Source organism: Balaenoptera ricei, chromosome 6 (genome assembly GCF_028023285.1).
Source record: "Balaenoptera ricei isolate mBalRic1 chromosome 6, mBalRic1.hap2, whole genome shotgun sequence".
Classification (NCBI taxonomy): Eukaryota; Metazoa; Chordata; class Mammalia; order Artiodactyla; family Balaenopteridae; genus Balaenoptera; species Balaenoptera ricei.
In genome coordinates, this window is record NC_082644.1 from 105,189,027 (window position 1) to 105,210,838 (window position 21,812).

Here is a 21,812-nt window from a genome sequence, read left to right on the forward strand (position 1 = left end):
CCACCTTCCCTGCTCCTCCCGGGAAGGGGAGGCGGGGACCGGTGAGATCACCACTCTGTAATGATGCCGATTAGGGCTCATATATCACAACACAGCAGCCTGGTCCTGAGGCCCAGAGCTGCGGCACGGGGGAGGGCAGTGCAGAGGGGGGGGTGCGGGGAAAGAGAAATTAAGATGTGACTGCTTCGTGAGGCGGCGGTGGCCTCCTGTGTTGACCAGATCTTTTTTTCCCCCCTTTTGGGATAAATAACCTTTGTCTACTTGTCAGAGGCTGCATCTTCTTTTTTCAAAAGGATTTTATCATCGCAGCCTTGTTTCATGCTTGCTCCCTAAAATCTTCAGAGCTGATCTCGGGACAGACACACACCACTGAGCCTCTCTGACTGCTTAGGCATCCCTCTTATTCTCATCACTCGTCTTTTTTGTCTTTTTGTGTGTCCCCCGTTTCTTTTCTTTCTTCTGACCCTTCACCCCTCTCTGTCCCCTTCCACTGCTGCCTTCTTTTCTCTTCCCTCCGTGTCTCCACCGTATCCATCCGCTGGGCTTGCAATTCAGAGAGGCGTGGGCTTTCATTCATGTCCCCCTACTCGCCAGCTCTGTGACCCGAGCTTCACACACGGCACGCTGTCACCTCTGGGACGGATGTGATGACACTGGGTGTGCAGGGGAACCAGTGACGGGTGAAAACCACTGGCAAGGCCGGGAATACCCCCATCCCCACCTTCTGGGCTCAGTGGCCCCATGTTTAAATTAAAGAGGTTCCAAAGATTGTCCTGGACCCGCCACCCCACCCTTGCTACCTCTTCAGATTTTGTGAGTCTCTTAGATTGAAGAGGATGAAGAGGTGGCAACAGGAAGGGCACTGGATAAACTATATATACTTATACAAGTGTCTATGTATGTATAGCTGCATGTATGCATAAACATATATACATACTGTGTGTATACACACACACACACACACACACACACACACACACACGTTTGGAAGGGAGCCTTTAGAATGGCTCACAGCATAGGATATTTTTCAAGAGAGTTGATTCTTGTAAACCATTTAGTGTTCAAGGGTGGTCTTGGCACTGAGGCAGGGGAATGACCTCCTTAGGGCCCTGGTCAGATTCTGACGCATCAGTTCTTTGTCCATATGAATGAGCACCTTTTTTGGAGTCCTGGGGGCATCCCACGGGATGAGCTTGATTTTTTAGGAGACTTCAGAATCAGTGAGGTCAGGACAGAGAATGTATGAGTCAAATTACAGTCATCTTGCTAACCCACAGCTTGAAAGTCAGCTGAGGAAGTCCCTGGACCAAGGGCTTCTGTGTACTAACCCCGTCCCTGCTGGTCATGGCGCCTTCACCGACTCACTGCCTGATTCATGTTTCCATCCCTTTATCCACTTACTCAGTCATTTATTCATTCACTCATCCATCTAGGTACCCACTTCCTCCACCATGAGAGACCTCGTTCATCATTCACTCATTGTGCCAGTCATCCATTCATTCATTCACTCTTTCGTTTCCTCAACCACCCATGCACCCGTTCACTCTTGTCCCTTTCACTCACTTCACAGATACTTAACTGAGTGCCTACCATCCGCCATGCACAGTGCCAGGTTCTGGGCATAGAAGGGGGAACACAGACAGTGCCGGCCTCATGGAGTTACAGCCGAGCAGGGAAGAGAGCTATTGGTACAACAGTCACCAAGCCGGTGTGACAAATCTGTGATGGGTGCCAGTGAGAGGGTTTGGCCTGTCAGGAATGGAGGTTTCCTCCGAGCAAGCAGCACGTGGATTGAGGTCTGGAGGGTCATTAACTAGTCACACGCTAGTTGGAGAGGAGCGGGGATGGTCCTGAGGGCACAGAGGAGGGCGTGAATGCAAGCTGTGTGGGAGGGGAAGGCGTGGGGCTGAGACCTTGATGCTGCCTTCACAGGCTCACCGTTCATTTGGTTGACGCCTGCTGAGCAGACCCTGTGTGTCAGGCACTGGGTTAGGCTCAGAGAGGAACCGACCCCATCCCTGCCCTCCCAGGGCATGCCTGTTACTGGGGAAGGGAGGGACGGGGGGTAACACCAACCCTGGAGCGAGATTCCTCAGTGCCGAGCGCTGCCCTCCCTCAGCTGCAGAAATCAGGGCAGGCTCCTTGGAGGATTTGAACTGGACTTGGAAGAACTGGCAGGATCTGACCGTGCAGAGGCAGATCGGGGGGGACGATTCAGGAGACAGGATGAACAGGGGCAGAAGTACAGAGGCGAGGAAGTGGGGGACTCCGATGGGAAGCCAAGGGCCGTCCGGTTAGTGGGAGGGTGTGAAGACGCTTAGTGGGAGATAAGGTGGACCAGACCATGGGAGGCCATGGATGCTGAGCAAAGGGGTTTGGACTTTGTCCCGGATGCGGGGAGCCTCCGAAAGGTTTCTGAGCAGAGGAGGAGCGAGTCCAAACTGGGCTGAGGGCTGCTGAGCCTGGTGGTGCGTGCCAGCTGGACTGGAGACAGGAGAACGGTCAGGGAGACCAGAGGGGGCGCTGCCGGGGCGTTCACTCCTGCCCGCTGCCCTTGAGGGTGGGCGTCCCCACTCACTGGGGACCAGGGAGCAGCAGGGTCCACTCTGGGGGTGGGGCAGCCCCTGGCATCGGGGGACGGGGGCTGAGCCACCACCTCACTGTCGGCTTCCCCTCAGGGTCGGAGTGTGCCACCTCGTGCCTGGACCACAACAGCGAGTCCATCATCCTGCCAGTGAACGTGACCGTCCGCGACATCCCCCACTGGCTGAACCCCACGCGGGTGGAGGTGAGTGGCTGGGGCCACCCACCTGCGGCCCAGGGAGGGAAATGGCCTTGTTGACCACTTAACACGCTCTGGTCCTGCCTTAGTCCCTCTACATACGTGAAAGCATCTAACGGCCACACCTGCTCTGTGGAGTGAAGACTTGTTCACCATCATTTTTCCAGCCCTTAAGTGTTTAATACTTTCCCTCTGACAGGCCCTGTGCTAAGGATCTTTTATTTACTGTCCCACTGAATCCTGATAACAGCCTAGGAGTAAGAGGACTAATGCGCCTAGTTTACAGATGAGGAAACTGAGGCCCCAAGAACACCTAGGTAGAAAGAGCAGAGTCAGGTCGCAAACCCGTGTCTGCCTGACTGGAAAGTCCTCACTTGTCAGGATGGTGCTCTTGGCTTCTCTAATATAAGCTCTCGGATATTCCATAGCCTAGGCTTCTGGTATCTTTCTCGTGCCTTGCTTATTTGGTGGAAAGCAATTAATATGTGATACGGGGAACTAGTAACACCAGTTCTGTATGAAGCACCTACCGTGTTTGTGCACCCAGAGCTTAGCATACGAGGTCTGAACGAGGTTCACACCTCCACTGGTCTCTCAGGGTGGTTATGTGGAGCGAGGGCCACTGTCTGCACCCTCCCCTTGCGGACACTGAGACCTCAGGAGCGGGCGATGGCCCAGGCTGAGGGCTCGACCCCAAGCCTGCATCCAAGGGCTCTGCTCTTCCCACGGTGCCAGGCTGCTGTGGCCCCGGCTGGAAGGCCGTGTTCACATTGGGGCTGGCCGCTCCCACGTTCCTGGGTGTCACCCGATCAGTGGGGACCCCACTCTTGTCCTCCGGGGCAGCACGATCCCAGGCCTCATGTGCCAGCTCTGGGCACTGGCCCCTCACGCTGGAGGAAGTGAGAGAGGCAGGGCTGTAGGGCGGGTTCAGCTTTCTGCCGGGGCGCTGGAGGCCTTGCCGTCTGCCCGCCTGCTGCAGATCCCGATACCGGGCGCACTGTTTCCCCGATGAGCCGAGAGCACGGCTGTGAGGGCTTACGCCGCACCCTGCACCTGTGGACCTGGCGCTGGACCTGGCCAGCACCCCCCTGCTCCCCCATGCACCCCGGGGCTCTCCACCCCGCCTTCCTCCTCCTCTCCCCCTACCGCTCTCTGCCCGTCTCCAACTTCATTCCTTCTCCTGCCTCTTTTTTCACGCTCTTTCTCTCTTCCTTCTCCCGATACCTCTGTGGCCTTGCTCTGCCTCCCTCCTGCCCACGTTCTTTCCCTCCATCCCCACTGTTGTCTCTGCCTCTCTCTCGGCCTGACTCTCCCGGACCTCCACGAGCCCACCCTGCTTCCCTAAGCTCATGCCCCTTCATCTGTTTCCTGCACTCAGCCTGCCTCTCCCCACTCCTGACCCAGAGTCCCCAGATAGATTCTCCCCAAGCACCCCATGTACTCTGATGGGCTGTACGCGCCCAGGCGCACGCACAGAGGCTGTATGTCCGAGTCTCGAGGAAGTTGGAGATCATCAGGTACACGCCCCCCATTGTACAGATGGAGAAACTGAGGACCAGAGACGGAGGGGACTGGGCCAGGTCACGCGGGAAGCAGAGCCAGGATCTTGGCCGGGAGCTCCTTGCACTCCATCCCGCCCTCCGTCTACTCCACCCTGACTTCCACCCAGCAAAGGCAGGGACCTACACTCTACACAGAGCACAGGAGACCTCGCTCACATCGCATGTGCCTGGGACCCACACCGGGTTCCCCGACCCGTCTCCCACTCAGGCCTTTCCTCTGTGCCCCCGGGTGAATTCCCACCCTTCCCTCTGTGAGGCCCGGGCACTAAAGAGTTCAGTTATAATTCACTGTGAAATAAATCCAGGGATTTGAAAGTCTGCAAAGCGCCCCCCTCGTCAGTCGCCCACCCGCTGCCTGCCCGCTCCAGCCCCCCACCCAGTTCCCTGGTCCGCCGGCCTTTATTGATGCCGGCCTACCCAGAGAGCCATAACGAGGTTCAGACCTCCACTGGTCTCCGGAGGCCTCATTATCCAGGAGGAAAAAATGTGCTAGAAAAAGGGAGGAGGGCGAAGGGCAGAGATTGATGATTTCCAGGAATCAGGCAGAAAAGCTGGCCTCTGCTGCACCCTTGCCCCTTCTGTGGTGAGAGCTACAGACACAGAGCTGCTGGTGCAGGCACTGCCAGGCCAAAGCAGGCCCTGGATCACTCCTCTGCTTTCTGAGGGTTCACCTCGGAGCGCCAGCACAAGGTAGATGGTCAGGGCCAAGGTTCCGCTCCAGCTACTGTCACATTTGTCCCCAGCATAAGAGAGTGAGAGATGACAACTGACATTTAATGGATGCCTGCTGTGAATCGGGCATTGGATCAGACACCTTCCAGCCTTGATTTGCACACGCACACACACACACACACACACACACCTATGAGGTGGGAATTAGACTCCATTTTTCCAGTAGAGGAAATGGAATCTCAGAGATGGAAGCCACTTGCCCACGAGGAATTGAACCCAGGTCAGTCTGATGCTGCCGTTGACTCCTCCGGCTACCCGTGCAGCCTCTACCGCAATAATAACAAAGGCAAAACGTTTACGATCGCTCACCAGCCGGTAAATAATTCACAACTGGCCCTCCACAAAAATACACCCTCTGATTTGTGGCCCTTGCCAATTCCTGAGGCGTAAATATTCTCACCAAAGCAGATTTCTGGTTTTCCAAGTAGCTGTCACTCAACACAGGTCGCAAGAGATCAGCACTGTTGCCTCTCGTAAGCCCACGCGAGCCCGCTGCGGCCCACCACCGGCACTTAGCGCGTGACAGGCTCTGTTTTAAGCACTTTACGTGTATTGGCACGTATGACGAGAACGAGGACCGCCTAGACGAGTGGAATATCAACACTGAGGTCACGTGCAGGATTGGTGACCTTCGTGAAGGCGGGCCCGTGCTCACCTTATTTACCCTGGTGCACCCCTCAAGTGCCCAGCACGCAGTAGATGCTCCCTAAATGTTTATGGTGGCTGAGTCAGGTGACCAAGGTTCACCACCTGCTTGCTGTACGTGCCAGAGTTGCCCCATCTGTGAAACAAGAGCTAGACTGAAATCAAGAGTCACAGACTCACACACCGATGGGAACCAGACAGGTGGGATAAATGGGTGAAGCAGGCCAAGCATGTGATTTTGTATTTTAAACACTGAGGCATAGGATTGGGCTGGCCAAAAACCTTGTTCGGGTTTTTCCGTAAGATGTTATGGAAGAACCCAAACGAAAATTTTGGCCAACCCATAGCAGTAGCAGTAGCAGTAGCAGTAGTATTTACTATAAATACATCAGACAGACACAGAGGGACTTAAAGAAAATAAAACAACTGCCCATGTGCATACTGCCCAACTTAAGAAATGAGATATTACACATGCAGTTAAAGTTTTTCCTGTTGAGATTAAGCTCACATGCTAATCTTAAGCATTAGGCTTGATCAATTTTATGTTTGTGTCCACTTGTGAAACCCAGATCAGGGTGGGGACCTTTCCAACTCCCCAGAGAGGCCTTCCCTTCTCCATGGCAGGCAGTACCTACACCACCAAGATATTGGTTTTGCTTATTTTTGAACTTCATGTTACTGGAATCTTAGAGTATATATCTGATGAAATTCTTTTTAGGCATATGTTTTACCTTCATAAAGAAAAACACTCTGTCCTTTCATTTCCTTTAAGTTCTCCCCCCCTTTAAAGCCCCCTCCCACGTATGCAGTTTTCAAAACAGTAGAGATACAGAGAAACCTTCCTCTAATCTAATAAGACAATGCAAACTCTCAATGATAGATGGAAACATCCCTCAGGCTCAATGCTGGAGAGACTGCAGGGAATGGTGGAGACTGTGGTCAACTGTGGAAAACACACGCTGGCTGCCAAAGGGGGAGCCTCTAGCGGAGTGTGACAGTGTGGAAATGTGGGTTCAGTGTGGCCAGATTTTCCTTTTTTTCTTGAGTACAAGAAATCTGGAGTTTTTAAAATACGAAGTCTCTCATGTTTTATATATTGGCAACTAATTTTGACTTTTGTTAAGCACTGTGTGTGCCAAACCAAACATTTCTGTGGGTTGTGTAGCCCGGAAGCTGTTGGCTTACAACCTCTGGATGAGACAGACTCTTCCAGGCTGGACATCCAGAATTTAGGGGGGCAGCTTCTCTTCCATCAGCTCCTAAGGAGCACCTCCAATCGGCCCTGCACTCCCCCTGCTCAGGGTGCCGAGAAAGCCTCCCAATAGGAAGTGCCACTCGCAACCTCAGAGGCTTATCGTGCCTCTAGGTAGCTGGGATCTTGGCTTTTTAAAGAGCTCCTGAAAAGCAAGGGATGGAAGGAGGAAAGAAAAGAAGAGAAGAAGAAAGGGAAGGAGGGAGGAGGAGGAAGAGAGGGAATTAAGGAAAGGAAAGGGAAAGTACCATTTATTGACTCTCTGTGACATGTAGGCACTGTTTGTGAGGCAGTTCCATATATACCCTTCATTGTGTCTTCACACTCCAAGGAGATAAGTATTGTCACCATTTTACAGATGAAGAAGCTGAGGTTCTGAGAGGTTGTCACTGCCCAGTTCACATAACTCACGTGATTGAATCAGGATTGGAACCCAGGGCTAATTCTCATGCATTCTGTTCTGCAAGGAAACTGCCTTACACGTTATAAATAATAAACATATGCAATACATCAGACAAAGGATGTGAAATTCATTCCTTGAAGAAAAGGCATCAGTATGGAAAACCCTGCCGAGAGTCTAAAGGTCAGAGGTAGAATGGTTCTGATTGAATACGAAGTCCAGTCTGTCCACTGTGCAGAAGGAGCTGTCCTGTGCCCCGGAGGGGAAGCCCGTAGATGGAGAGGTGTGTGCAGAGACCAGCGATTCCTCATTCACTCCTGGACACACTCAGACATTCACTCATTTGGCCATTTGTTCATGAACTCATTCAATGAATATCGATTGTGCACCTCCAAATGGTAGGTGTTCTTCAAACAAGGGATACAGAATGGAAAATGCCTAGGTTTTTAAAAAGCTTACCCAGAAGAAAGCCAGAAACTCCATAACAGATAACAAAAGCAAAAATAAATTACATAGTTCACTCATAGAAGGTCCTATAAATCAAGGAAAAATAAAGGGGAGAAGAGGGCTCATCCTAGAAGACATCAGAAGGGGAGTCAGGTCCGGGCCTTAGGATGAGGGGGTTCTTTTAAGATACTTTCTCATGTCTTTGGCTCTGCCTGGGGCCAGACTTCTCTGGGCTTCAGCTTTTTTTTAAAATTTATTTATTTATTTTTGGCTGTGTTGGGTCTTCGTTTCTGTGCGAGGGCTTTCTCTAGTTGCGGCGAGCGGGGGCCACTCTTCATCGCGGTGCGCGGGCCTCTCACTATCGCGGCCTCTCTTGTTGCGGAGCACAGGCTCCAGACGCGCAGGCTCAGTAATTGTGGCTCACGGGCCCAGCTGCTCCGCAGCATGTGGGATTTTCCCAGACCAGGGCTCAAACCCGTGTCCCCTGCATTGGCAGGCAGATTCTCAACCACTGCGCCACCAGGGAAGCCCCTGGGCTTCAGCTTTTAAACACTCTGCCTCTACTACATTTGTCTCAAAGCCTCTCTACCTCTCTGAACCGTGGTCTTTCCATCGGTCAAAAGAGTAACCTTTTTTATGCTTACCAGTTCGGGGGCTGGAGGAATTTGAAGGAGAATATAGTTTTCAAACTATAGACCTGGAAATAAGACAGATGTGTGTTTAATTCCTGACTGTCATTACCTATGTGTATGATTTGGGGCAGGTTATTTAACTTCTCTGTGCCTCAGTTTCCTCTTGTGTAAACCAGAGTCAAAAACCATATGTAAATACTGTATGATAATCACTTATATGTGGAACCAAAAAATAATACAGATGAATCTATATACAAAACAGAAACAGACTCACAGACATAGAAAACAAACTTATGGTTACTAAAAGGGAGAGGGAGGGAGAGAGGGAGGGAGGGACACATAGGAGTATGGGATTAACAGATACAACTACTATTCATAAAATAGATAAGCAACAAGGATTTACTATATAGCACAAGGAGTTATATTCAGTATAATAACCTATAATGGAATATAATCTGAAAAAAGTAACTGAATCATTTTGTTGTACACCTGAACAAAACGTACCTATCTCATAGTTATGGTAAAGATGAAATGAGATAAAAGCGCTGAGCCCAAGGCTTGGAGCATAATATACCCTTAATAGAAGGTTTTGTGTTGATGAAAAGGCTAATGATGATGGGGTTGTTAGTGGTACTGTGACAATTAAGGATGATGGTGGTGGTACCGGTGGTGGTGATGATGCTGGTCCTGGTGTTATTGATGCCGATGTTGGTGGTGGTGATGATGAGAGATGACGATGGTGATGGTGATAGTGTTATTGATGACGATGTTGGTGGTGGTGATGATGAGAGATGACGATGGTGATGGTGATAGTGTTATTGATGACGATGTTGGTGGTGGTGATGATGAGAGATGACGATGGTGATGGTGATAGTGTTATTGATGACGATGTTGGTGGTGGTGATGATGAGAGATGACGATGGTGATGGTGATAGTGTTATTGATGACGATGCTGGTGGTGGTGATGATGAGAGATGACGATGGTGATGGTGATAGTGTTATTGATGACGATGCTGGTGGTGGTGCAGATGGTGGTGGTGCTGATGGTCATTACAGCCAAGAAGACAAGACGGTCTATTCTTCCTATGCAGCAAGGCAGCAAAGAAAGCTGTCTTACAAAACCTGGTCTGAAAGGGCTCTGACTGGGCTAGAGGTCCCACTGGCATCAAGAGGAACAAGGCTGGCATTTGAGGGGCCCCACTGGGATCTCCCAACGTATGGTGTAAACAGCCTAGCCTTTCCTTCAGCTCCTGCTGCGTGTCGCCTTTCCCAGTCCTCCTTGCAGACAGAGGGGCCCTGTAGTGAGACAGGTGGGGCGTGCAGCCCTGAGGAATAGTGGAAAATCCAAAAGACTTGGAAAGATAAATAGGCTCATGCAGATAGTATAAAAGTCCTTTTTCTGAACTCACGTCAGGTAAACCTCAACTGACAGAAACTTGTGCAGCCACACCAAGACACTCCTACGGATGGATTAAATTAGCTCTCAAATAAACAGGGGGGAGGGGTGGGCATCGAGTCCCTTGTGGATCCTAATTCTGCTGTTTTCTACTACTTGAACCATTACCTAAGTGCCCCTCCAACATCCCTGAATTTTGGCCAGGAACAGACACTCAGACCCAGAGATGGAAGTCCGGTTAAAGCTCCTCAGAGGATGAAAGCAGGTGATGCCCTCTGCTTCTGGCCCCCATGGCTGGGAAGCAGAGGGGCAAGAAAGTAGCTGAGCTGGAAGGAAGGGACACTAGAGTTCTCACATTCCTTCACTTGGTCAATATGTATTTGTTTGCTGTGCTCCGTCCTGAACCTGGGGGGGAGACAGATGTCTAAAACCAGGGCCTGCCCTCTTACCTGTAGGAGTTAGTCCTGGGTTGACCACTTCTACATCATTTATCTCAGTGCTTCATCACAACAAGCCTATGACATTTTCAGTACCCATTTCACAGATGGGAAAACCTAACCTCAGAGTGGAAATTTCTAGTCAGAATTGCAACCATGTCTGTCATGCCTCATTGCTCAGTCTTTCCCATACATCACCTTCTTGTGTTTTAGGAGAAGGCAGACAGCGTCAACAGAGGCAGTAGGGGCTAAAGAGTAGATTTCACATCGTGAGACTGGTTGGCAGATCTTCAAGTTAAGTTGTTTGTCCAAGATCTTTAATTAATTCAATCTACACTAAACTGGTCCTCTAAACTAGACGCTCTGCTAGGCATCGTAAATGCTCTTCTGATGCTCTAGAAGAGAGGAGGACAGGTAAAGAAGATAATTGTCCCTTGGTAAAATCATCTCTATCTCGAAATGGATCCATTCATTTATAACATAAATATTTGCTGGTCGTCCTCCTTGTACCAGGCACCATTCTAGGCATGGAAAACCCAAGGGTGAACCAGACATGCTGTGGGGCAGAGAAGAAAGGCACCCAACGCAGCCAGATCTTGGAGTCACGGGATTCCACGTTCACCAAGAAACCTAATTACAGTTTTGCTCCCATATAGGTCTGCCCTTGGGGAAAGAATGGGCTGGTCACATGGATTTTCCACATTCTAGCCCATGTGAATGTTCATTTCTTAATTAAAATTAATCAACTGGCATTCAGCCAGCAGAGAGAGCCCTGATCATAGAGACTTCCATGGCTGCTCCCTGACACAGTTACCTGTCATCGCAAATCTAAGCATTTGCCTCCAGGTTATTTTAATTTGCTTTTTTTTTTTTAAAGAAATCATTGTAATATCGCATGAAAAGTAAGGCATCTAGGGCAGAATAGAAAAAGGAGCTTCTAAGATTGTTATGTTAGCCCTAGTCCTAATGCTGTTTTATCTTCCTAGTTTTATTTATCTTTCTGTTTTCACCCACTTAAAAAGAAATTATTGTGTTGGATTTTATGTTATGAGCTGCCGTAAATCCTTCCCAAAACAATTGCTTGGTTTCAAATCTTGGTTCCTTTATTTAACAGCTATGGAGTTTGGGGAATTTATTCTCCTTATGATACAAGATTAATGCCCACCCCACTGCATGGTGGTGAGCAATAAATAACATAATGAATAAAGTAATTAGCACCATGAATGCACTCAATACATTTTAGTATAATAATAATAATTATTATTATTATTTCATTACGGGAGGCTATAAGTAAATACATATATGTATACCTGAAGCTCTGCCTGAGAGGGCTGGGAAAATCACCACAAAGGAAGGTAGTCTTTTTTTAATTCTGAATTTACATATTATGTATTTCTTTTTAATTTTTTATTGGGGTATAGTTGATTTACAATGTTGTGATAGTTTCAGGTGTACAGCAAAGTGAATCAGTTATACGTACACATGTATCCACACTTCTTTAGATTCTTTTCCCATATAGACCATTACAGAGTATTGAGGAAGGTAGTCTTGAACAGAAATGTAGAAGATAACTAAAGATTCTCCAGGTGACAAGATGAGGAAGGGCTTTCAGTGAAGGAGAGCGGCAGGAACAAAGTCACAGAGAGATGAGTGTGGGCAGCCTCAGGAATTGTGAGCCTAGCCCGCATGGCCTGGTGACAGGTGGATGCAGAAAGGGTTCTCTGCATCTCCAGGGTTCCGAACCAAAGGTTAGTTCATGCATCCTCCAGGCCACTGCTCTCAAACCGTAATGTGTATCAGCATCATCTGGGAGGCTTGTTTATACAATGCAGAGTCCCAGGCCCTGGCCTCAGAGATTCGGACTCTTTAGACCCAAGGCGGCGCTGAAGAATCTGCCTTTTCTGCGTGCTCCCATGTGATCGTGATTAGAGTGGTCCTCAGCGCCTACTTTGGGAAGCCCTGTTCCACACCATTCTTCCATCTTCCTGCTGTAGCCACACACACGCACTCTACCCTTCCTCCTTCCTCCCACCTTATCCCCGACTCTGTCCATGGGGCAGACGTCAGCCAGGAATTTTCTGAATTGCCTTTCTGATCACGTCTCGGTCCCCCAATTCTCCTTCTCCTCAGCCCTTCTTCCTGCCAGGGAAATACAGAATCGTGACACCTGCGGTGAACACAAACATTATTTTAGTCTTATGGGTCCTGTTATTGCAGGTACCTGGGCAAAGTCTCCGTGGAAATGCCAGGGTGAGGTCAGGACTTGGAAGATCCAAGAAGAGGGGTGGGTGGTTGAATGTGGTGCCAGCCCCAAACCCATCTGACCTCTTTCTCCCTCTCTCTGCAGAGAGTTGTCTGCACAGCTGGTCTGAAGTGGTATCCTCACCCTGCTCTGATTCACTGTGTCAAAGGCTGTGAGGTGAGTCCCTCAGAATGGTCCTACAACCATTACTGTTATTGTTATGTTAATCATGACTACCATTTACTGTACCTACTAAGTGCTATAAATATCCCTTTAACAGACTTCTTGAACAGGAGTCAGCAATCCCACTTTATAGGTCATGGAACTGATGCACAGAGATATCAGCAAACACACTCAAACATACATTTAATGGCTAAAAGAGTCGGGATTCCAAGCCAGGTGTTTCTGGCTCCGAAGCCTGTGTTCAACATCATATTGCATCTGTAAGGAAGGTTGGGAGGGAGGAGGCCATATTCATTTAGCAGCTATAATGTGCCCGGCATTTTACCAACATTGCCTCATTTAACTTTTACAGAACCACATGAGGCAGTTTTTGTTTTTTCATTTCTACTTTTCCTGCAACCATTAGTTGCAGATCATTTCCTCTGCCACGCGTCTTTGTCATTCACGCGTTCTTCAACTCCAGAGGTAATTTGGACACCTTAGACTCAACCACTGAGCTGAAGGTGGAAGATGCCCTCTGACCCTTCAGTTCTCTCACTTGGCGGTGGAGCCATTCCCTGGAACTTGGCATTTTGGAGCTCTGTCCCTGGGTATCAGTGACAAGCTTGGGGAGGGGCAGGGCCAGGGCACTTGGTATGTCATCTGTGTTCTCAACGGCGTGCTGCTGTCCATGGAACTCAGAGACCTTCTGTGCACCCCTATGCCCACTGTGAATCTTTTCAGCTGGCATGGAAAGGAGGTCCCAAATCACATCCAGGTGGATGTCCAAATCTCTGTGGTGCCCCCAGGCCCCCCTCAGGAAAATCCAGGTGAAAAGGACTAGATTGTGCTCTAGAAAACTTTGTATTTGATGAAATTCTTAAACTGTCACAACCAGACTGTTCTTCTAGATGATGGGGAAACTGACACCCAGCCAGCAGCCGAGTCTAACATTTGATAGAATGCCAACTGGCACGGCTCTTAATGCGATCTACCTTCCTCATTTGTTGTGTAGACTGGAAAAAGAGGGCCAGAGGGGGGATGGACCGGCCCAAGGTTGCACAGCATACTAGACACGGAGCCAGAGCATGAACCCAAGTCTCCTGACTTCCAGGCCCGTGATTTCTCTCCTCCACTAGGCCACCTTCTGCCCACGAACCATCCCCTGACCTGTAAATGTCACAGGACAGTCCCTGGGTCACATTTATTTCTGTGTATTGGTTAGGGAATCCCCAGTGGCATCTTCTCAGGGCACAGGACACTGTAGTCTTTAAAAACTCCCGTTCTCCCAAGATTCAGCAGGAGTGACAAAACCAAAGCCAAGGACCTGAGGCAGTTGCTTCCTTACATCTCTCTGGATCAGTCCAGGATTTCAGAAAAAGGAAGCTTGGATTACCTGGGCACTCGTTCTGCTGAGTCGGCGGTCTGGGCAACCAGTGTGACAGCGGAATTCAATCCCTTCTTTGACTCAGCACTGAGGCCTAAGAGACCCACACCTGTCAGGCTCTGAGCTCTGCCAATGATGCTTATCGCCTTTGCCCTTGCAGGTGCCCCCTCGTCTCCTTTCCTGCTTAACTTAGAGCTAATAGCTTGTCTCTTATCTGGGGCTGAAAAGTATGCTTAGAAGAGATACAACTGCTGGGTCCAGGGAGGAGCCATCAACCTGGAATGTCTGCAGTAGCCACGATTGATAAAGGGTCTTGGGGCCCTTTAGGCCCCTGCTCTCTGCCCCAAGCTGTGTCCAAAGTAGTCATTTACTTACTTGTTCATCAAAGCTTCACTGGGTGCCGATTACGTGCCCAGCACTACCCTAGGTACTGAGAGTACAATGGTTTTAGTCAAGTGAAAACAGTACTGTGTTCTCCCTGACTCATCTGGATATCTTCTTGCCCTTCATCCATCCATCCATCCATCCATCCATCCATCCACCCACCCATCTACCCATCATTTTACTAGATAAACATTTAAGGAAGATATATTTAATAAAGTTTTGCTCAAATTGCCAGCATTTTGCTAAGAAATCTAAGATACAAAAATGGATGACGTACTTTCCCTGTCCATAACGAACTTACAGGACAGTAAAAGAGATACAGTTAAAGAAGAATTCTAAACTGATATACCAAGAGCTATAACCAAAGCAGGTACAAGAAGCTGCAGAAGCACATGGCATCTCGGGGGTTGTAGGGAAGACATCTTGGAGGGGTGATGTTTGAACTAGATCTTGAAGGATGAATTGTTTTCCAAAACACACTGTTGGTAGAAGCAGCAGCATAAGAAATACCAGAGACGGGAGCAATCTCTAGGTTGTAGAGCTTTTCACATGTTATTCTCTCGCCCTAGAAAGTCTCCCTTCTCCACCCCCCACCTAATTAACTCCTACTCATCTTACGATGTCAGCTGAAACGTCATTTCCTCGGGGACTTCTTCATGGAGCTCTCTGATTAGGTCAGATCCTCCTACTTTTAACTCTAACAGCATCACATACCTTTCCTCTGTAACTCTTATCAGAGTTGAAATTGGCCAATAGGATAAGTGATTATTTGAATAAAGTCTGCCTCCTTACTAGAATGTAAGGTCTTAGAGGAGCAGGAGCTCTGTCTATATTGACTCACTATTACATCCTTTTTTTTTTTTTTTTTAGCACAATGTGTAACACATAGTAGGCATTCAGTAGATAGGGTTAAATAGAAGATGGATGGGTGGGTGGGTGGATGGACGGATAGATGGGAGGATGGATGCATGGATGTGACAGCAGGCAAGGGTACATAGAAGAGAGTAGCTAGTAATGAGACTGGAGATAGTTTTCAGTGACCAAATAAAAAAAGAATCTTTTTATTTTATTTTTCTTCTTCCTCTTCTTCTCCAGCTACTCCTTTACCAAGCCAGTTGCTTTTATTTTAAAAAAAGGACATTTGGTTTCCTTTATTAGTCTTTATATATAATGTGAGAAAGAACGTAGGGAACAGAGCCCACAGACAAATCTTCTAAGGCCCAGAAAGAGCAAAGGGTTTTTTTTTTTTTTTTTAAACATCTTTATTGGAGTATAATTGCTTTACAATGGTGTGTTAGTTTCTGCTTTATAACAAAGTGAATCAGTTATACATCTACATATGTTCCCATATCTCTTCCCTCTTGCATCTCCCTCCCTCCCACCCTCCCTATCCCACCCCTCTAGGTGGTCACAAAGCACCGAGCTGATCTCCCTGTGCTATGCGGCTGCTTCCCACTAGCTATCTATTTTACATTTGGTAGTGTAGAGCAAAGGGTTTTATCCTTTAGTTGTTTGTGCCTTTCTGCTTTAATGCGAATGTGGTAATGTATTCATTGTGGCGGTCACATGGCAGAGTCACACCTGTGCTCACAGCCATGTGCATGTGTACCCACAGTTGAGTACAGCTCTCTCTCTGTTCTTGGCTGTGTCTTGCTAACATCTTTTTTAGACCCTAATAGGGCAGTGATGAAATGGAATCAGGCATCATGAGTTGGGGGCACAAAGACTCTGTGAATCTGGAGCATAGATGCGAGAGACAGGGATGCCACATAGGATGGACTCCTTGTGAACTTGGCTCTCCCCAAAAAAAACCCACAGAAGGGTTTTTCATGGGAGCCCACAAAAAGTCAACGAGTCACTGAGCATTAGAGACCCCCAACCCGAACTTTAATTAAAGGGGCTTCACTTTCATCTGCTTTTTATATTAAAGGGTTACACAACATTACCTTTGATGAGGGTAGGGGTATGTTCATTGCTTTGAGAAATCAGTGGTCTAATTCTGCCTCTTTATTTCACCACTGTGAGTCCTGAGACCCAGAGAAGATAAGCCACTTAGTCAAAATTACCAAGTAACCAACCAGTGGCTGAGGTTTGGAAGACTAGAATCCAGGTTTTCTAAAGCCCTGCCAACTGCCTTTCCACTATACCAGTACGATTACGATCTGTCCCTAAAACATCTTTAAGAGCCAAGTTGTGCCCAGCATTAAACTCCCAGGCGGTTGGGAGACAGAGACGAACCGGATACTGGCCTTGTCTTTGAGGAGCTCACAGTCTTGCACCAACTACAGGTTTATAAACCGTAGAAGACAGCGTGCTAAGTGTCCAGGTGGGAAATGCAAGTGCTGGGGGGTTGCAGAGACCCCTGACTTTCCCCTAAGATGACTCTGGGTTCACATCAGTAATAATTTAACTCCATCATCTTTTCCCCATCTTTCAAGCATCACAGAGTTGGAGGAACACAGGGAAGAAAAGAAAGAAATCAGCATATGCTAGGTATAGCCTAGAAAGGTAAAGAAAAATGAGAAACCAACTTAGATTGAAATCACTACTCTGCCTCTGCCAGTTGCTCTTGGCCAAGTCCCTTTCTTGCTCTGAGCCTCAGGGTCTTCATGTGTGAAGTGGGAAGAGCAATGCCTACCTTACGTGTTTTATTTGGGAACAAAAGAAGAAAGCAGACATGGAAAGTGTGTGACATCGAGTATATCTGTACTCCTGTGTTAGAGAGGAAAGCACCCGTAATCATACACCAACCATTATGCCAAGTTCCTATGGATTCTTACGTTGTCTTTACAGTTCTTGTGTAGTTTACATTCAGCTTCCTAATATATTTGCATATATATTTATTGTAAATTATGTTTGTAGTTACTTACTACCAGGAAAAGCGGGGGAAAAGAGGCTCAAATTTTCTTACCATTTCTTCAAGTGAAATGAGCCCCCTGCTTCAGGAGGACATAGTGGTCTATCCTGCTGCCTTTGCCTACCCAGCATATAAGAATACGTCTCCTAGCATAACCATAGTTTAGTTGGGAAAAACTTGGCTAGATAAGAGCCTTTAAGAATGGTAGAAGTGGGCTTCCCTGGTGGCGAAGTGGTTAGGAATCCTCCTGCCAATGCAGGGGACACGGATTCGAGCCCTGGTCCGGGAAGATCCCACATGCCGCGGAGCAACTAAGCCCGTGCGCCACAACTACTGAGCCTGCGCTCTAGAGCCTGCGAGCCACAACTACCAAAAGCCCGTGCTCCTAGAGCCTGTGCTCTGCAACAAGAGAAGCCACTGCAATGAGAAGCCCGCGTGCAGCAACGAAGACCCAACAGAGCCAAAAATAAATTAAAAAAAAAAAAAAAGTTAGGACTGGTAATTTGTCCAAAAGGGTATAGGGATTTGAAGCCAGGTAGGCTGACTGTGGAGGTTTGTGAGAAGATGAGATACAGCTAAATATCTACAGAGGCCAGCCCCCGTTTACTCCAGGACGCTAACCAGGCCTCCTTTCCTTCCTGCCTCTCTCCTTACGTACAGCCCTTCATGGGAGACAATTACTGTGATGCCATCAACAACCGAGCTTTCTGCAACTATGACGGTGGGGATTGCTGCGCTTCTACAGTGAAGACCAAAAAGGTAGGCCAGCGTGCCCCCCTCTGCAGACACCTCTGCAGGCCTCTCCAGCTTACTGGGCCAGGATCACCCCTACGTGCTGGACAACCCATTGCCCTGGTTGTGTCAACACTCACCTACAAGCTTTATTGTATTATGTTCCATTGTATTTTTCATTCTTTTAGTCAGTAGTTGAGCTAATATCATGTGCTAAGCCCTGAACTAGATGTGGAGGTTCATGGATGATCTTTGTAGATGTGGTCCCGTTTCCTCAAAGCTTAGAGTCAGCTATGGAAGCAGACAAACTAAAGTGCAATACTTTTTAAAGGAAAGGACAGAGTTCTCTGAGGGCCCAGGCAAAGGGTTGGAGAAAACTCTGCAGAGGGATCTGCATCAACGCTGAAACTTGAGGGATGAGGAGAAGGGGCAGAGAGGTGGCCAGGAAAAGTGTCTGGGGCAGGAGACTGGCATGTAAAATCCTAGAGAGAACACACATGTTCAGGGGGTATGGCTAAAGTCTAGGGGAAGAGGGAAGATGGGACACTCCCAACGAGGTCAGTTATGGCCTTTAAGCATTTTATAATCTCTTTTGTTGTTTACACCTATAGAATTAGGGGGTGTGGTCTTGGTTGCCATTTTCTTCCTTAGTATATCAGGATGTTACAGGAGTGATTCGAGTATTTATAGTGAAACTGGAACATCCAGCTGAGATGCATCTCACCCACCCACAGAAGAGTGGCCACCTCCACTTTCCTCCTGATGAGAGCTGGGACCAGAGTTTGGGGCCCGAGCCGACAGTTGGGAGAGAGGTGGCCAACCTGGCCAATGTGAGTTGAAAAGTATCTCCTGTGATGAACGAGCTCACGGGGAACTATTTCTTCTTCTTTCTTTTTTTTTCTTTTAACATGTTTATTGGAGTATAATTGCTTCACAGTGGTGTGTTAGTTTCAGCTTTATAACAAAGTGAATCAGCTATACATATACATATATCCCCATATCCCCTCCCTCTTGCATCTCCCTCCCACCCTCCCTATCCCACCCCTCTAGGTGGTCACAGAGCACCGAGCTGATCTCCCTGTGCTATGCGGCTGCTTCCCACTAGCTATCGATTTTACATTTGGTAGTGTATATATGTCCATGCCACTCTCTCACTTTGTCCCAGCTTACCCTTCCCACTTCCTGTGTCCTCAAGTCCTTTCTCTACATCTGCGTCTTTATTCCTGTCCTGCCCCTAGGTTCTTCAGAACTTTTTTTTTTTTTTTAGATTCCATATATATGAGTTAGCATACGGTATTTGTTTTTCTCTTTCTGACTTCACTCTGTATGACAATCTCTGGGTCCACCCACCTCACTACAAATGACTCAATTTCGTTTCTCTTTATGGCTGAGTAATATTCCATTGTATATATGTGCCACATCTTCTTTATCCATTCATCTGTCGATGGACACTTAGGTTGCTTCCATGTCCTGGCTATTGTAAATAGAGCTGCAATGAACACTGTGGTACATGACTCTTTGTGAATTATGGTTTTCTCAGGGTATATGCCCAGTAGTGGGATTGCTAGGTCATATGGTAGTTCTATTTTTAGTTTTTTAAGGAACCTCCATACTGTTCTCCATAGTGGCTGTATCAATTTATATTCCCACCAACAGTGCAAGAGAGTTCCCTTTTCTCCACACCCTCTCCAGCATTTATTGCTTGTAGATTTCTTGATGATGGCTATTCTGACTGGTGTGAAGTGATACCTCATTGTAGTTTTTTTTTTTTTTTTTTTAATTTATTTGTGGCTGTGTTGGGTCTTCATTTCTGTGCAGGGGCTTTCTCCAGTTGCGGCGAGCGGGGACCACTCTTCATCGCAGTGCGTGGGCCTCTCACTGTCACGGCCTCTCCCATTGTGGAGCACAGGCTCCAGATGCGCAGGCTCAGTAGTTGTGGCTCACGGGCCTAGCCGCTCCACGGCATGTGGGATCTTCCCAGACCGGGGCACGATCTCGTGTCCCCTGCATTGGCAGGCGGATTCCTAACCACTGCGCTACCAGGGAAGCACCTCATTGTAGTTTTGATGTGCATTTCTCTAATGATTAGTGATGTTGAGCATCCTTTCATGTGTTTGTTGGCAATCTGTATATCGTCTTTGGAGAAATGTCTATTTAGGTCTTCTGCCCATTTTTGGATTGGGTTGTTTTTTTTATATTGAGCTGCATGAGCTGCTTGTAAATTTTGGAGATTAATCCTTTGTCAGTTGCTTCATTTGCAAATATTTTCTCCCATTCTGAGGCTTGTCTTTTCGTCTTGTTTATGGTTTCCTTTGCTGTGCAAAAGCTTTTAAGTTTCATTGGTCCCATTTATTTATTTTTGTTTTTATTTCCACTTCTCTACGACGTGGGTCAAAAAGGATCTTGCTGTGATTTATGTCATAGCGTGTTCTGACTGTGTTTTCCTTTAAGAGTTTTATAGTGTCTGGCCTTATATTTAGGTCTTTAATCCATTTGGAGTTTATTTTTGTGTATGGTGTGAGGGCATGTTCTAATTTCATTCTTTTACATGTAGCTGTCCAGTTTTCCCAGCACCACTTATTGAAGAGGCTGTCTTTTCTCCATTGTATATCCTTGCCTCCTTTATCAAAAATAAGGTGACTGTATGTTCATGGGTTTATGTCCGGGCTTTCTATACTGTTCCATTGATCTATATTTCTGATATTGTGCCAGTACTATACTGTCTTGATTACTGTGGCTTTGTAGTATAGTCTGAAGTCCGGGAGCCTGATTCCTCCAGCTCTGTTTTTCTTGCTCAGGATTGCTTTGGCTATTCGGGGTCTTTTGTGTTTCCATACAAATTGTGAAATTTTTTGTTCTACTTCTGGGAAAAATGCCATTGATAGTTTGATAAGGATTGCATTTAATCTGTAGATTGCTTTGGGTAGTATAGTCATTTTCACAATGTTGATTTTTTCCAATCCAAGAACATGGTATATCTCTCCATCTGTTTGTATCATCTTTAATTTCTTTCATCAGTGTCTTATTGTTTTCTGCATACATGTCTTTTGTCTCCTTAGGTAGGTTTATTCCTAGATATTTTATTCTTTTTGTTGCAATGGTAAATGGGAGTGTTTCCTTAATTTCTCTTTCAGATTTTTCATCATTAGTATATAGGAATGCAAGAGATTTCTGTGCATTAATTTTGTATTCTGCTACTTTACCAAATTCATTGATTAGCTCTAGTAGTTTTCTGGTAGCATCTTTAGGATTCTCCATGTATAGTATCATGTAATATGCAAACCATGACAGCTTTACTTCTTCTTTTCTGATTTGGATTCCTTTTATTTCTTTTTCTTCTCTGATTGCTCTGGCTAAAAGTTCCAAAACTATGTTGAATAATAGTGGTGAGAGTGGACAACCTTGTCTTATTCCTGATCTTAGTGGAAATGGTTTCAGCTTTTCATCATTGAGAACGATGTTGGCTGTGGGTTTGTCATATATGGCCTTTATTATGTTGAGGTAAGTTCCCTCTATGCCTACTTTCTGGAGGGTTTTTTACATAAACGCGTATTGAATTTTGTCAAAAGCTTTTTCTGCATCTAATGAGATAATCATATGGTTTTCCTCCTTCAATTTGTTAATATGGTTTATCACATTGATTGATTTGCATATATTGAAGAATCCCTGCATTCCTGGCATAAACCCCACTTGATCATGTTGTATGACCCTTTTAATGTGCTGTTGGATTCTGTTTGCTAGTATTTTGTTGTGGATTTTTGCA

At 47.1% G+C, this 21,812-nt stretch overlaps 1 protein-coding gene across 2 annotated transcripts in view; it reads left to right on the forward strand.

Annotated features, from left to right (window-relative positions):
- Window positions 1-21,812, forward strand: part of PAPPA (pappalysin 1) — a 254,269-nt gene that overhangs the window by 204,930 nt on the left and 27,527 nt on the right. The window contains exons 19-21 of one of the 2 annotated variants that reach the window (XM_059925463.1): window positions 2,679-2,788; window positions 12,633-12,704; window positions 17,978-18,076. In XM_059925463.1, coding sequence (XP_059781446.1) covers window positions 2,679-2,788; window positions 12,633-12,704; window positions 17,978-18,076 — 281 coding nt within the window. Of the gene's footprint in view, window positions 1-2,678; window positions 2,789-3,761; window positions 3,851-12,632; window positions 12,705-17,977; window positions 18,077-21,812 lie in introns of those variants that run through there. The other variant, XM_059925464.1, reaches the window with a different exon arrangement.